Raw genomic sequence first — 15,936 nt, forward strand, 5'->3', positions numbered from 1 at the left:
AGAATCAGATGGAGACCAAACAACCCGAGCCATTTTTTACCCGGCTCGTTCTCTGTGAGGCTGCCGACCAATTAGCCACAGCGCCACTGCTGAGGTGAGATAACAAAAGAAACCCATGTATCCCCTTAAGACCTCACTAGAGGGCCTTTATTACCGTATTGATATCACCTACATGTCGCCACCGGCCTCACTTGCCTGGCAGCGAGCCTGCACATTTTCTACGAGGGAAAAATCACCAGAGAGTCTGAAACTCAATACAAGACAAAAAAAAACAGCAGGACACAACACTGGGCTGAGTGGTACACACTGTAATTAGAGAAGCTGTAAAGAATAAATATGAAATACGATACAGTGGGTTCAAGCTGCACAGTAAATTAAAAAGTGATTAATGGGCCAAAAACACAAAAATGTCAATTGACGCCCAGTGAAAGTATATTCTAAAATAAAATAACACATGATCAGTGGCAGGCAGTGGGAAAACAACGAAATCAAACAGCAGTTGCAAACGGTTACATTATGTGCCTGCTGGTATTTTATCCTTCAACATTTCCTACATGCAAAAGACATCACCTCCCTACCGTGACCGATGGATTTAAAAATTCAGAGCATGTCTCTGTGCTCACTTCCTTCAGAGAGCAAAGAACAAATCTAAATATTGCATTTTCCACACAAAGATAAAAAAAAAGTGTTTAAGTTAGCTCACATTTTGTAGCACCACAGATGAGTTAATTCGTGGACATAATTACATTTAAGTGAAGTCCAGTCGTACAGAAAAATGGACAAAAGTGGCGAGCTGACCTAAGCATACAAATTAGTTCATGTGCAAAACTTTTACCAGTAAAAAAGGATTTCTTTAGATTGTCCACTTGGTCCAAGAATTCATTTCAGCTGCATTTTGCCACTGTTGTTCTATAAAAGTTATACAATCTGAGCATTTCTAACTTCTGAGATTCAACTGGTCTGCAAAACTGACAATATTTAAACAGTAAGAACTAAAAAAACCTCATCTAACTGCTCTGCAACAAATGAAAAAACATCTTAACTTAAACAAAATGACTGTGCGGACTCAGTGGTCAAAGGCACCCTTTTGAGGAACTTCTAAAATTAGTAAAAAGTGCCTTATATGTTGCATACATGCAAACCCTTCATGTTTCTCTAGATGAAATGTAACGACTTTCTCAGGCTTTGTGGTGGAAACTTTCGGCAGTACCACAGAGGCTGGTTTCAGGCGCTCTGAGTGAGGCTTTACAGTAAATGGAGATGGGGTCATTTCTACTGCAAAGCCGAGGTCAGATTCTCAGAGAGCCTGTCTGTGTGCAAGTGCTCATAAAACACTAGAGGCATCCATTTCAAATGTCCCAGCTGTCGCTGAAGTACTGGTCCTCGTCCTCTTCTTCTTCTTCAGCCCCATTTTTCACGAGGTCATTCAACTCATTTACTTCCTCCTCCTCCTCCTCGCCCTCCTCCTCCTCCTCGTCCTCCTCCTCCTCCACATCTTCTTCCACCTTGAGCTGTGCGAGCATGCTTTGCAAAGTGGATTTCACTTCCTGAACCTCCTTTCCCAAAGACTGTGCAGAGAAGGTTAAGGAAGAGTCTGATGCTGCGGACAGATCTGCATTAACATGTAAATAACAAGCATGCCAGCAGACAAATATCGGTGCAAATGTGACACTTGTGGCCCCCGGTGGTTAATGGTAATAGCAGAGGACAGCCATAACTTGATGGAGTCATCAATCTCCAATTTGGCCCCCCAAACAGATTACTGGGACAGATCATCAAGTCATACCCAATTTAACCACATCCAGTTCACTATTCATGAGCTCATCTCGCCTGTGAAACTGGGCGGCAACGTGGGGACCCAAGCAAACAGACTGCCCGGCTAAATTATTCATAAGCCATCAATGAAATGGGATAGAGGCTGTCGTCAGTGGAGAGGACTGTTTAACCTGCTTAGAAACTCAAATTAATTGTGCGAGTGTCCAGCCTAAGTGGCAAATCAAAGGGAAGGCTTTGATGGCAGATGGGGCCGGATGGCTCGTTTTACTGTCTGAATGGACACAGATTGTCCTCATTCATAATTAACCAGACATTTAAGAGCTTTGTGTGGATGCGGCAGACTTTCAGAGCAGCATTGTCCAAACGGGAAGAAGAAGTTGTGGAGTCACACTGAAAACTAACTTAATACTAACTGCAGAGATTGGCCGAATTTTGCTTCTTCCTTGTCTTCGTTTTTCAATCCCGCTCTCCGCGGTCAACCATGCACCTACTGTTAGCAAGAGCAGGGACTCAATTAAGACTCTAACGGTTTGCCTGTTTGATCTTCCTGTCTCCATGGCAACGGCGGCGCCATCGCTAGTTCGGGTTTCTGCAAACCAGCACGGCCGTCCTGCATCTTCAGGGACCTCGAGTGTCCGTGGCACTTTTGCTCGAGTGCAGCGAGTTCAAATATCAGAAAATAAATGACACATAAGGACATGAAAACAGAGAAGCGGGCCAGACAGTCTCTGTCTGTCTACGGCTGCCAGTCTGCATTAATGTCATGTAAACAGTGGAGAAGCCCGTGCTGACCCCTGACCATGAAGCAGGGGGATGTGAATCGCTGAGAAGAGTCAGGCCATATTTCAGCGAAGAGAGAAGTGTGTATTGTGTAACACGCGGCTAAAAAAGAAATAAATCTCTTCCTTGTTTTGAGCAGGCTGGGAGGGTATTTTTGTCAGGCTGCGTTGAAAAGAGAGAAATGAGAGGTGACAGAAAATATATTTAAAAAAAAAAAAAAAGCAGCAGGTTAGCTGGCAAATTTTCTTCCTCCCCATGTTGGAAATATCGCCTTTTCAATCCGTCTTAATAAGCCCACCATGCAGAGGGGAAAAGTGGAGCGAGAAAAACACACTAATCTATTTCCAATCAGCTTTCTAATTAGCGCAGAGAATGATGTATTGTGACCTGTAATCAGCTTCAACAGTTTGATTTGAGTCATTATCATGGATATTGTAATTTCCTCCGAGCCAGATCCAGCAAGCGGGCAGATGGAGAAAGGGAGGGGAGGGTAGGACGGGTGAGGAGGGGAGGGAAGGGTCAGCAGGCGGATGGACATTAAGATATGACAGGAGCAGAACCATTACAGTGACATTCCTCTATCTGCCCCCGTCGACTGACTTTAATCTCAGCCCGAGCTGACTGGCAGCCCACATCAGCGGCCTCTAATAACCCCACATGGACTTTTAACATTTCATTTTCCATTTGGCACGTCCGGCCTGTCAAGAAAAATCTTCTGATCCCAGTTTATCTTTGGTTCCCCTCCCTGATTTGACCCATAATGTCGCACAAGACAGGTTTATTTATTTATTTATGTTTTTTTAGCGAGCCTGAAGCCAGTTTGGATGTTTACTTCTGTGATTTGAAAGGCCTCGACATGGGCGGGCAGAGACACATGCTCACGCAAACACACATACGGGTCGATTTATGTATATCTGAAGCGGGCTGAAAGGATATGGGTGAGGGCCTGATCCCGGTTCAATATGGCTGTCTGCAATTCATCCTCTAACGTCATTAGTCTGTCACTGATCAGCTCGCAGCGCTCCGTCAGGTCTGTGGCTTCGGCCTCACTGCACTCGTCCTGGGGAAGAGAACAAAGGAGGATCAACAATTGAGGCTAAAACTGGAGTCTAACAATAACACAGCATAGCAGAGTATTTCAAAATGTGCACCAGTCTGGTTGGGGGAGCAGATGTCTTGAACCAGCAGCACAAATCATTCTAGCTTTTAGACAATGGATACATTTCCCATGGTGCAACTGGACAGTCTATAATTAAGCTGCATCGACAGACATGAAAATGAAGACAAATGGAGTAAAGAAGGAGCAAAACTTACACTGTTTTTATTATTTTTTTCTATAGTTTTCTAAGTCAGAGGTAGGGAATTCTGAGTATCCAGTTGTCACTGAATGCAGCATTAAACCTAGTACAAAAAAAAAGTCCAAAAAGTGCCAAAACCTGCAGTTCCACGAACGACCACTTGAGGCTGAAGTCAATCCCAACATGTTGAAATGCCCGATTTAAATATATGTATTTATACATATTTAAATAGTTAAGGATTAAAGTTGTGCATAATTTAGGGTGCAGTCCCTCTGAGAGATACAGGTGGATTCCTCCACAGGTTCAGCGCACCATCATGTGCTTGTAATCCTTTCGTCATGGAGTGTGTGCTCACTTTTGGGCAATAAATAAAGCCCTAACATTGTTCAACATTATTCTTTACTGTTTGCAGGCTCATACTTTCATTTCTAAATCCGTATAAGTTTCCCTCGTTGCTATTTCATGAGACAGAATAAGACACTTGTAACCAGTCCTCTGACTTCTTGAGCTTCCAAAATACACAAACACCCACATTTTTCTTTGGTAAAGAGCCAAGGTCACTGTGCACATAAGACACACTGAGTGAGACCAGGGTGTGTTTTGTAGGATGGCGGGATGTCAGGTTGATGGAGGTGCAGAGTGCAGAAGGGCAGAGCATTCAGAGACCGGAGCTGGCCATAATTAGAACAGGGCCCTGTGCAGACATCGCGTCCCAGTTTCTTCACACTTATCAAGCGTAGGGAACACAAAAACACACACACACACAACGGTACACGGTTGCAAACAGACACACACGGGCATTGCACACCAACCCAGTGTTCTCCCTCAAACAACAAATGGAAAGTGTAATCTGACTCATAGCTGCAGGTAAAAAATCTCAACTCCCTGCAGCTCAGAGGTGTCAAAACAATCGCTGCAAAGTCGTGTCTCTGGTCTCTGTCCTGGAATAGCACTTGTTCTCTGGATGATGTAACAACCCTAAAGAAATGTACAACAACAGAAAGCCCGAGGCGCCACAATATGCACAAGTCATTCCAGACACAATTAACAGACGACGCAGGATAATTATCCCGTAGGACATTGTATTTAAAGATAGCATCGTGTTTTGTTTTTTTTACGTGTTTGAGGAACTTTAAATGAGCAGTTACTATCACGAGTGTGTCCTAAGGGGCCACCTTACATGAAGCCGGGATCCCCAAGAAGGTAGACAGTGAACTTATGGATTCACCGAGCTGTTTGTTTGTCAAGGTAAGAGGCGTCTTTTAGCAGATAAGAGCCTCGTGTTTGTGCGGATGATTGATTATTTTACTTAAAAGCCTCCAGCTTTCTTAAAGTCAATACGACCACGGGGATGTAAAACAAAAGCTCACTGAGCAGAATGACACCGTCGAACACACGTCTGACAGTTTGTTAAGGAGCCTGCACTCGCACTGCTCTCTTCGCGATCTCAAAGCGTACCTTTGACGAAAACAAGAAAAAGAGAGCAACATGTCAATTTACATAATGGAATCACAGGCTTCCATGTGTCGGCGTGTTGGATCCTGTCGCACATTAGCTCCGATGCCACTAGACCAAAGGTAAACAGGAGTACGAAGCTGAGGAGGTTATTTATCTAGGAATTCAATAATCACGTATGCACTGGTATGATTATTTAAGCAATAATGAGTAAAAGACGGCGCTGTAATTGCGCCTGTTCCCAAGGGTGCTGTTCAGTCAGACACTTAGCACCAGGCGGACAATACCGAGCATGATATGGCTCTGGTGTTAACACTCAAGGTTATAATTGCTTTTACAAACAATAAGGCTATAATAAGACTGAATTACCTTTCAAATAATAACTTAACTAGCTTATGATTCACTCGTTTCTCTATATTATCTGACAACTTGTTAAGTAAGGAACAACAATAGTGTGCAGTATCAGATGTGGATGCACTGATTGTGAAGTTCTGGGCTGATAAGTCATGTTTATGTGTGTAGATTTATTGCAATTTTTCTGTCAGGAAAACAGATTTTCATTACCAAAAATTAGCTGTGCAGAAGTCTTTATATGAGCACAAATTGTACAAATGTATGAAACAACATTTCCTTTCCTTGACAAGACTAAAATAACAGTCTTTAAAGTCTTTTCATCTGCTGCACAACCACCTCTCCTGCTCATGCCTAGAGACATAAATAAAGCCACAATTAAATGTTTATTTAGAAGCTATTCAAAAGGCAGTACAATCTAAACCAGAAATAAATAATTAATAAGTTACATAAATAGGGTTGTCCGAACCTATAAATGAATGCAGCACAACAGATAAACATCGGCCCCCGCCATCAGTGAGAGTCAGACAACAAGGTGAATAAAGCGCGATAAATCATCATCCCTAATCTTGTCATGATTCTGTGACTTTTGAGTTGTTTCGAGTTTCCTGATTTATTTTGTTAACTTCCTTGGTTTCTTGTGTTGTGTTACTGCTGTAACATGTATGCATAACTTGAATCCTTAACTATTTAAGTACGTTTTTTTAAATTAGTTATTTCCGTTTTCTGTAAAACCGGTAGTCTGTGGGGACTGACTTCACGGGGCCTCAAGTGGTCATTCGCGGAGCTGCAAGTTTTGGCTGTTCTGCGTGTGCTTCATTTTTTCGGCCCTTGATCTAATGCCGCATTCAGAATTCCCTTTGCCTTTCCCTTTGTTCCTTGTCGCATCATTTAGTCGTCATGCCACGTTTTTGTCTTACTGTCATTTTGTCGTCATCCTGCCTTTTTGTGCTCCTGCCGTGTTGACTACTCCTTCTGGATATTTTACGTTGTGTTTTAGATACCAGCGCGCTCTTTTTTTTTTTCTTGTTTTCATTAAATACCTTTTATATCCCTTATCTCCTATTTCATCCGCATTTAGTTCCTCACATCTGTGCAAAACTCTGACACATCTTAGTCATTCCGCACTGTAGCTGCAACCAAGTGCTACACACTTATTTAGTTTCATTTGAGTTTGTAGTTGTGTTTCAAAATTTTTTCAAGTGACAAAACCAGCTCAACCGTGCACATGGTCAGAAAGTAGGTGATTTCTGAATGTGCTGTGAAAGTACACGGTCGTCCTTTGATGCAACACATGGAGTAAAGAAAATCAGGAAGGTCGATAGACTTGACAAAATTTAAGCTTTGACCCAAATCTGTAATTTTTAAGAGGCATTTATACGCAGTTTAGCCTGGAAGTTGGAACAAAGTCGCTCCACTGCCAACTGATTACGCTCCAGTTTAGATTTACCAGTTCAATCAAATAATTTGGGACGGCAACATAAAACCATACAAGTGCAGTTAGTCTTGTTTCAGCTACCGTGTAACATCGCACAAGCAAACATTTGTTGAAAATGTCTCGATTGCTTAATGCCACGTACTTTCTTTCTCTGATGTAAGTAACTTCAGCAAAAATGTTTCAAATTTCCAAGCTGTCATCTCACTTCTTCCCTTAAATTCTAGGCTACAGAGCAGAATTATGAAAGACTACACCAATGATTTCTTATTTTTATTTCTTTTAGGAACACTGTAACCACAAGAGCTCGCTGAGGATTCTGAATAAACAGACCCGTCGTGTTTTGTGATGGCTGCCGTCTGATGTTTACATAGCATGTACACTTGCATATTCCAGTTTCACGTTATAGATTTTTTATGCTTGTTTCTTCACTGTCTCTATAGACAGTGGATTGTAACCCAGGGCTACATTCCCCTTAATATTTAGTACGCATTAAAGATAACTAGGCGTACCTGTTCATTCCTTGAAGGAGGCCTCTAACCAAAAGTTTGTGAAATAAAAAACATTTTGCACTTTTTCCTTCAGTAGTAAGTAGATTCTGCTAAGAATGTGAGGACTATTTGACGTCCACCCAACAGGGACCTTAGAGGGTCACTGTTGGAAACCATCTTGTAAATGTCTCACCACCGTTTCCAATTTAGTGTTTTGCATGTCACTGTGAGACAATAGTTGCCATCAACGGAACAGAGCACTCAAAAATCAGCCGTTTTATAGTCGGCGTGATGACAGTTTGGAGGATACATAATTCTGTCACTATTCAAGTGTGAAGTGGAAGTGCGGCTTCGGCTTTTGAATATGTTGTCGGTGAACAATTTAATCCCACAATGCACCGCTCGTCGCAATTGTTCACAAGTTTGGGTGGGAAAAAAAAACCCAACAAAACAAAACAAATCAAAAATACAAAACAAGCTTTGTCTTTGCGGCGTTTGATTTGGCAGCGATATTCCAAAGTTTGATTGGCGGCGCATGTGCAGCGACAAAATAGTAAGTTCGATTTCACAGGCACTTGCAATCAAAACAATAAACTATACAGAAACTAGCAGCATTACAAAAATAATTGTTAATTCTTGAATAAAACTTTTTTTTTTGGAAAAATCTGCCCGGAGGAAGAGAAGTATTCTTTGATCAATAGTTTGATTAATGCTGGTAAATATTATACAGTAAATACAACAACAGTGACTATGGAAGTTCATACAAAGTGGTATCATTTACTTATTGTATAGAAATCCAGTAGATCTAATCAAAAGTTTCTATTCAATAACGTCTGAGTTCTTGTTTGGTACCCCGGGTCAGTGTGAAGAGAGGACTATAAGGACGTTGAGAGGATAAAAGAACAATTACTAGAGATTAGAAGAATACAGTGTGGCGCTAAAACACACACACATGCACAACCAGACACACACACCGCCAATCAATCTCCATTGTGGCAGCAGGGCAGCAGCTTGGCTGCGGCTAAGTGGAAATCATTTACTTAAAGTCATTATGGAAAGGAGAAAGAGGTCAGGCGCTCTGAGCGAGAGGCAGAGAATCCCAGCTCCTCCAGAAACGCTATCACAACACCATAAAGAGGAAGATGCCATCAAACGTCCATTCATGTCGTTTGACTCGGTGATGCATCGCGCTCTGCTGTGATTGAACCATTTAACGGCGGCTAGTTTTTCGATAATCACGTGTGATTTAAAGTCGCGCGGTTCACGAGGGCAGGGCGCCGTCCATTACGGCTCGTGTGTTTTTGAAACAATGGCTCCGTGATTCGAGAAAAGGCAGGCTTGTCACTGACTCTGACGGCTAAAATTACAAGTATCAAGTTTATGTCAAATACTTTGTTAGAGACGTCGTCTCTGGCCTATTTATTGTTTCCACTTCAAACATAAATCTATTTCATTACAGAGCTAAAGGATAGAAACTGTTAAACCAGGATTAAACGACTCATTCAGGATGTATAGATACCTCTGTACCTGGTGTGACTTCATGTATGAATCTAAAGCAGGAAGGCACTGAAAGGAAAACACATGCTCAGCTAAACCCTCCTCTGGATAATAAAGGTCTTTAAATGCATGGCGCCAACCCAAACAGTCTGTCACCCCAGCCAGGGCTTCTCATGTAAATCAGTATTGATCTGATAGAGAAAAAGGTGACAGGAGTCATCTGTAAGTTGAGGTCAAACGAACGACGAGACTCTTCTGCGTCCCGCAGCGTCAACGTTACTTTAATTGCGCCGACGACGTGCAGCCACATACGGCGACTGTGTCGGAATTACCAACCTCTGGGTGATTATCCTCCATGCAGAACAGAAACTCCTCCAGCTTCTGCAACAAAAAAAAAAAGGGGAACATTTGTTGAGGCCGCACAGTCGTAAACCTGCTCATGAATTATTGAAAATGCAATTACGTCGGCTGTGTACTATATGTGTGCAGCATCATCATAATGAGCAGAGGCTGTAATTATTCATCACCAAAACTGACAAGAAGAAAATAGATTAACCGGCTCATCTGTACCGCAGCTTTCCTTTGTTTAGTATTCAAGGTATGTAATTATACATTCTTCACGAAAGGAAGGAGGTAATTACTGTACCTATTGGGGGCTAACATATTGCTCCTGGCTTAAGGGGAGGTACATAAATGGCGAGGCAACAACACACAATATTCAGCAAAGTTTTAATTATTCGAGTTTAATTAAAATGCGCGTCTAGTGGCCGTCATCGTTCCTAACTCTTCACACCGTGGTCTGACCTTTTTAAACGCTGCAATTTTGAACCACTCACACAAACTGCTCGACACAGCTTTCTGTAATCACATCCAGCTCACAGCAACATATAATCTGTCACGTGCACTTTTTTCAGGTACAGATTGCAATGATTGTCTGGCACCCAAATGATGAAGCACTCTTCTATTCTCTGTTGCCGTGAGACGAGGACACTCAAACCTACCGAATTAGACCCCGAATTAAAACACAGTTTTCATGTATAGGTCCTTCAGAAAGAACGTAGGTGTTTTACATATGAAGAATGATATTAAGCGGCTCCACTATAAGAATATTAGTAAGAGGCGGCTTGATTAGATAAATGCGGAGCTGCACAACAAAAAGAGTCACTCTCTGTCTACTGATTTTAGAAATTCTGATCAATCAAATCCCCACATTTATTACATTTCTGAAGAAATTGCAAAATTGCACACGTTTTAGCTGATCATCTTAAATACTCAAGGGTCTACACCAGCATGCAAATCTGCAAAAGCCACATGATGAACTGCAATGTTTCTAGCTCAGAGGGCAGACATAGAAGCCAGAGCGTACACTACGGAGACAAAGGAAAGAAATGGCGGACCGTCTCACCTTTTAGATCTTGGAGAAACGTTAGGAGGGGCCGGGCTTTAGAAAGAAAAGCAGAGAAAAAAAAAAACAAAGAGAGAGCAGAAAATGGATCCATGCAGTTTGTAAAAGTGGGCAGGGAAAGAAGACGTCATTTATGGATGCACAGAGTTAGTCTGGGGGAGAGGTTAGACAGGTTGCAGTCGTAGAAGGATAAAAGATTTTAATACATGCAAATTGAAAAAAAGAGAGATTATTGATCACACATTCCTGTAAATCTACACTGAAATATGTGGATTTGTTTGTAATAAAACATAGCCTCCCCAAAACATGTCTGGAAAGAGTGGTATTTTTTATTAATGCTGGCTGTGTTGGCTTTGTTCCTATCTCAGAAGAGTCTGTCAGACTGAGTGGGTGGAGGAAAGTGTGAGAAGAGAAGAAAATGAGTCAAACTGGACCCTGAGGCGGTGGACCTCAACTCACTGTGGGATAGACCGTCAGCTCAGAGTACTCACGCACGCACACGTGCACACACGCACCACACACATGCGTTCCCGCTAAACGCACGTAATCATGCAGAAGCAGACGAGAAACAGACTTTCAGTTCTGCACTGAGTACAATCAGATTCTTCGAGGAAGCCAGAGAGTTTCCAAACGGTTGCCTCCCTCACGCCTACGGTTTTTTTTTTTTTTTTCCTAGTTTAGAAATACCTTCGAGCAAACGCGCTAATAGACTGCCGCTGCTCATCTCACTGTAGTCCACGGAATTTCAGCCACCCACAATGGCCGATTGTACGAACTGAAAATGTCCTCTCCAGTCAAGTGGTGTGGCTGAAGGAGCAGGCCGGCTTTATGTGAGGTCACATTTCACACCACATTAAAACACAAAGAAATGCAAGTGGATCTGAATGCATGCAGTTCTCGTTTGACATCTCAGTGGTAAGGTTGAGTTTATGTGAAGAAAGTGGGCTTCCATGCTTAATTTTTTATACTCAAGAAACACCGACTGTCATGCACTCCAGCCAAGTATACATTTCACATACACTTAGATACTTAGATGAATTATGCATTGCGTGTGTGTAAACAAGACATTGGCTGTTACCTTAGTGAACTCTGAGTTCTGTAAGTTGGCCTCGGGGCACCAGCGCCCTCCTAAAGCAGTCAACATGGCGCAGTCTTCTTCCTCTTTGGTGCACGGAGGAGTTGGAGGATAAACCGTGGGTAGGTCTTCCATGTCAGCTCCACTGCAGCTGGGAGTTCGCAACTGGAGACCTCGCAGGAACAGGTGACACGCTTCCAGGTCAGCCTCCCAGATCCGCTCCAAGCCTGGAAAGCCACAACTGGAGAGAGGAAGAGACAAGTATGTCAAGCGTTAAGATACGATAACATACTTTCGACTGCACGGCATGGCACTCAAGAATGTATGTAAGTAAGAGAAGAAAAACTTGAATACTATGAGGTCCTTGTATGTTGGCCACTGTTACTATTAGAACCATTCAATTTTTTTCTGTTGGAAACAGCCGTACTTTCATCAGTAAGTCAATGCTATAGACTGTATAAAGATGGACAACGGCACAGCTCCTGAAAACTGAGGCAAGTAGAGTTCAACATATTTCATAAGTTCCACTAGTGGAGTGGATGGGACTTGGTCCAAACGTTTTCTGTTTTAGGTATACTAATGCGTACCCAAGTGTCCATTTGTCTGATGAGTTTAGAAACAGGATGTGACATTGTGATGACTACAACTTGCCGTACCAACAGATCCGTGAAGCGGTCCCATAAGATCATGAGAGTTGGAAAATAATAATAATAATAATAATAATAATAATAATATTAATAATAATACTAAGCACATTGTACAATACATCATTTCTTTGTAACTGGTGGAGAAGGAGCAGAACGCAGTATTAATTAAATGAAAACACCAGTTAGTCTGTAGTAAGTGTGGCTGGATCATTGATAACACGGCTCCGTGTGGCTCCACTCTCAGATCGTACTGTAAAAACTCTGGCTCTAAACTTGCAAGATGCCGCTGACTGGGAAAATAGTGTCAGTCTGGCCAATACAAAAAAGCAAGGATGCATTGTGCATATTTATATACAGTCTATGGTCAATGCACTACAAACCATTTTTCTTACAATAAATATCTCAACCCAACTCATCTTGTCTTAAATCTTTCAGTTTATCAAAAACAAAAATCTAAATCTACATTTGCCTGCACATGCTTTTGACTGGACAGGAAATGTACCACAAAAGACAAAAATGTAATCTGACAAGTAACTAAAGCTGTCAGATAAGTGTAGTAAAAGAAAACACAACAAAAAAAAACTTTAAATATATTATAACTCTGCAATGTTGTTGATGGGAAGCAAAAAGGTTCAGAAAGTGGACAAACTCAATAAACATACATGTATCATAAATTTGTTGTTAAGTACAGAGCTTGAGTAAATACATTACCGTTTCCACCACAAGTTATATATTATTATACTGATAATCTGAAGTGATGTGTGAAATGATAAGCACTAAGAGCATCACTGAATGCATTTACAGCATCACCGTCATATGGCCACATACTGTGTATAATATGTATATACATAGTTGATACAATATGTGTTAGATAAATAGTTTTTAAAGAGTGCAGCACAGCAGGACACAAAAATGAGAAAAATTAGAAACTGAGCAACGTAGTCAACGAATCTCGGGTTATTTTTATTAATTATATAGGTTAAACAGATCACAATTGTTTTTTTACACAAATACCAGAAACTGCTCTGTGTGGGAGTTTTTAGTAGTAGAGATAAGAGTACTGATTCTGAATTATAAGATGTTTTTTTCTGGATTATTAATAATAAAAAAAAAAATTAAGATTCTAAAAAAATCCTTCTCCTCTGACTCAGATCTGAGACCTCTGACATTTAAAAATATTCTTATTTATTGACCTTTTTCTTTCAGTGACCTTTAGACAACAAATAATTCCCAAGTGGCTGCAGTCCCAGGCGATATCTGAGAGCTCGAATCCATTCATGATGTTTGAAATATATTTTAGACCACGCGCAGGAAAACGTGAATGTAAAGAAAAAAATAAGTTTGGTTCCAGGAATCAATCTTGTAAATCTGCGTATTTTATCCGTACGACATGTATCAAACACCTTAAAGTCTTAAAAGGAAGAAATGTCCTCCCATCTGTGTGTCTGTTCCTGTGTCCATCCCAGGAGGATGCTCTCCGTCACAAACATTAATTCTCACATCGAGTGACTCAGAAACACAACATGACGATATTGTACTGTAAGCACAAATATATCTATATCTGTAATATATTCAGTGTTTTCACCTAGAGTGTGCCTCCCCGCTGTGCAGTCAGATTTGCGAAATTGCTCATTTTCCATCGTACGTAAACAAACTCAAAGGCAAACTGCACCCAGACAATATTGTTTAATCTCTCCCTCTGTTTCTTCTTCTCTCTGTCTCAGTGATGAGTCCCCCCACTGAAAATTGAAAGCCACTTGTTTTCCAGCCCATCCTCTGCTTGAAAAGGCTGCCAACCTCTGTACCCTGCCAACGCGCGCCTCTCCGCCGTTCTCTAACCTTCGTTTGGCAGACAGACAATAGAAAAATTGCCAGGCCCGACCCCCCCTCTCCCTCCACTCCTCCTACCCCCTTGCCCTCGCCAATTCACTGCTCAACGCCGCTGCCTCTGAGTTCTGCTGGAGTGGGGACGCACCCAATGAGCCATGCCATTGTTATTTGTCTCCTCTGAAGTGGAGAGGGACACACACACACACACACACACACACACACACAGATACGGGTGGGCACACGTGTGTTAACTTACACACAGATAAATCATTCTCCGTGGGGATTCACTCTGGTACAATCGTAAATTCCTCTAAAAAATGTCAAAGCCGGCCTCATCTATCACGAACGCCGCTCTTCAGTGACAATCGCAATTCATTACGAAAAAAGCTTCGGCATTAGGGCTCTGTGTGCTGGAAATCCAGACAACATGTCAGCGACTAAGCATCCCTGTGATGGTGGCGTCCCGGTGCCCGTTGGTGTGAACTCCTCGTCCAGGGGTTAATTGGTGGCAGCCGCTCGGACCTGCCGTCTGACAGTGGCGTGGAGAGTGTGGGCGTGCTGCGCCGCTGATGCCATGGTAATAAGAAGGAGAAACAGGCCGGCACACTCCGTCTACAGTCGCCCAGTCCTCCGGTGGGACTGCTGACTGACAGGACTGCTCTTTCTCCTCAAGGCACCACGCACGCACACAGCTACCAAGGAAGGATTATAAATACACTGCCGAATGAAGAGGCACTGATGTGGTCCAGCTGGAACCAGTGGACTCAGTTAAACCTATGCAGAGTGACAAGTGAGGCAATATTGGGAATATTGGTATCAATTCAATACCAAGTAAATACAGGGCTACTATTGCCGATATACTTTTTATTTGAAATGTCATGATTAGGGGTGGGAAAAATATGGCAACATATCGCGATACTTTTTCTTCTGATACATTATTGATTTTGAAGTTATGTTTTGGGTCGATCTTGAACAACTTCTGCACCTCCACCACCACTTTTTATGTACAAGTGCAAGTAATCAGAAATGAATAACTTAGATTTATCTTAATCTTAATCAAATGGATTATCATCAATAATGTATCGTATCGTGACTCAAGTATCGTGATACGTATCGTGAAGTCCTTGCCAATACCCACCTCTAGTCAACTTCAGAACTTTAATTAGTTGAAATAAATCTGTTTCCATTAACTAATTACAATATAAAACAATGTAACAGTACAAAAATTAAATAATTCCCCTTTTTACTACACACAGTTAACAACACAACAACAATGGAAAATAAACCCAGTAGCAAAGTCAGTTCAGCAAATAAGTAAACAAAACCAACACTGTAATGATAAATATAAAAATTGCTCAGCGATGGAAATGTCGACCCAATCATTTTCAACCAAAGAAGAGGGTCTGCATCCCGTGTAATTGCCTTCTCTTCCGAGTACCGACGCATTTCAATAACGGCATCAGTGCCAGCTGTGCGACGTTGCTATGATGCTAGGATTTGAGTATCAAACTGTCCATATCCACCTTTTTCTACAGGTGAGGATGAAGAAGCTCCTTTTTACAGACTTGGAGAGAAGCTGCACTCACACAAACTCTGTGAGGAATAATTCACTGGACGTATAGATACTATCGATATTTAGATCGATATCACATACGAGTGACCAATATTCTGAACTCCACCCGTTCAGCTTCATCTTCAGGTCTCACACATGAATATGAGCCGGTATAAAGGTCTGGGCATTCTGGGCAAAGTAAGACATTTAGTGACCTGGAGGAAAACTATTAATGCATCTTTTTAATGCCTCTCAGGCTGAGGATACTCCAAACACACAATGGGAACTCACACTTCAGAAGGAATAAAGGAGGACGGTAATGTTCCCCCTTCAACATTACCATC

At 41.8% G+C, this 15,936-nt stretch overlaps 1 protein-coding gene across 2 annotated transcripts in view; it reads right to left on the minus strand.

Annotated features, from left to right (window-relative positions):
- Nucleotides 1-293: 293 nt before the first annotated feature.
- The window catches only part of disc1 (DISC1 scaffold protein), a 41,374-nt gene continuing 25,731 nt past the window's right edge, over nucleotides 294-15,936 (minus strand). The window contains exons 11-14 of one of the 2 annotated variants that reach the window (XM_047603303.1): nucleotides 11,567-11,804; nucleotides 9,420-9,464; nucleotides 3,493-3,616; nucleotides 294-1,570 (exon numbers count right to left, since the gene is read on the minus strand). In XM_047603303.1, coding sequence (XP_047459259.1) covers nucleotides 1,350-1,570; nucleotides 3,493-3,616; nucleotides 9,420-9,464; nucleotides 11,567-11,804 — 628 coding nt within the window. In that variant the 3' untranslated portion in view covers nucleotides 294-1,349. Of the gene's footprint in view, nucleotides 1,571-3,492; nucleotides 3,617-9,419; nucleotides 9,465-10,488; nucleotides 10,525-11,566; nucleotides 11,805-15,936 lie in introns of those variants that run through there. The other variant, XR_007114002.1, reaches the window with a different exon arrangement.

This window comes from Mugil cephalus, chromosome 13 (genome assembly GCF_022458985.1).
Source record: "Mugil cephalus isolate CIBA_MC_2020 chromosome 13, CIBA_Mcephalus_1.1, whole genome shotgun sequence".
In the NCBI taxonomy this organism is placed as follows: domain Eukaryota; kingdom Metazoa; phylum Chordata; class Actinopteri; order Mugiliformes; family Mugilidae; genus Mugil; species Mugil cephalus.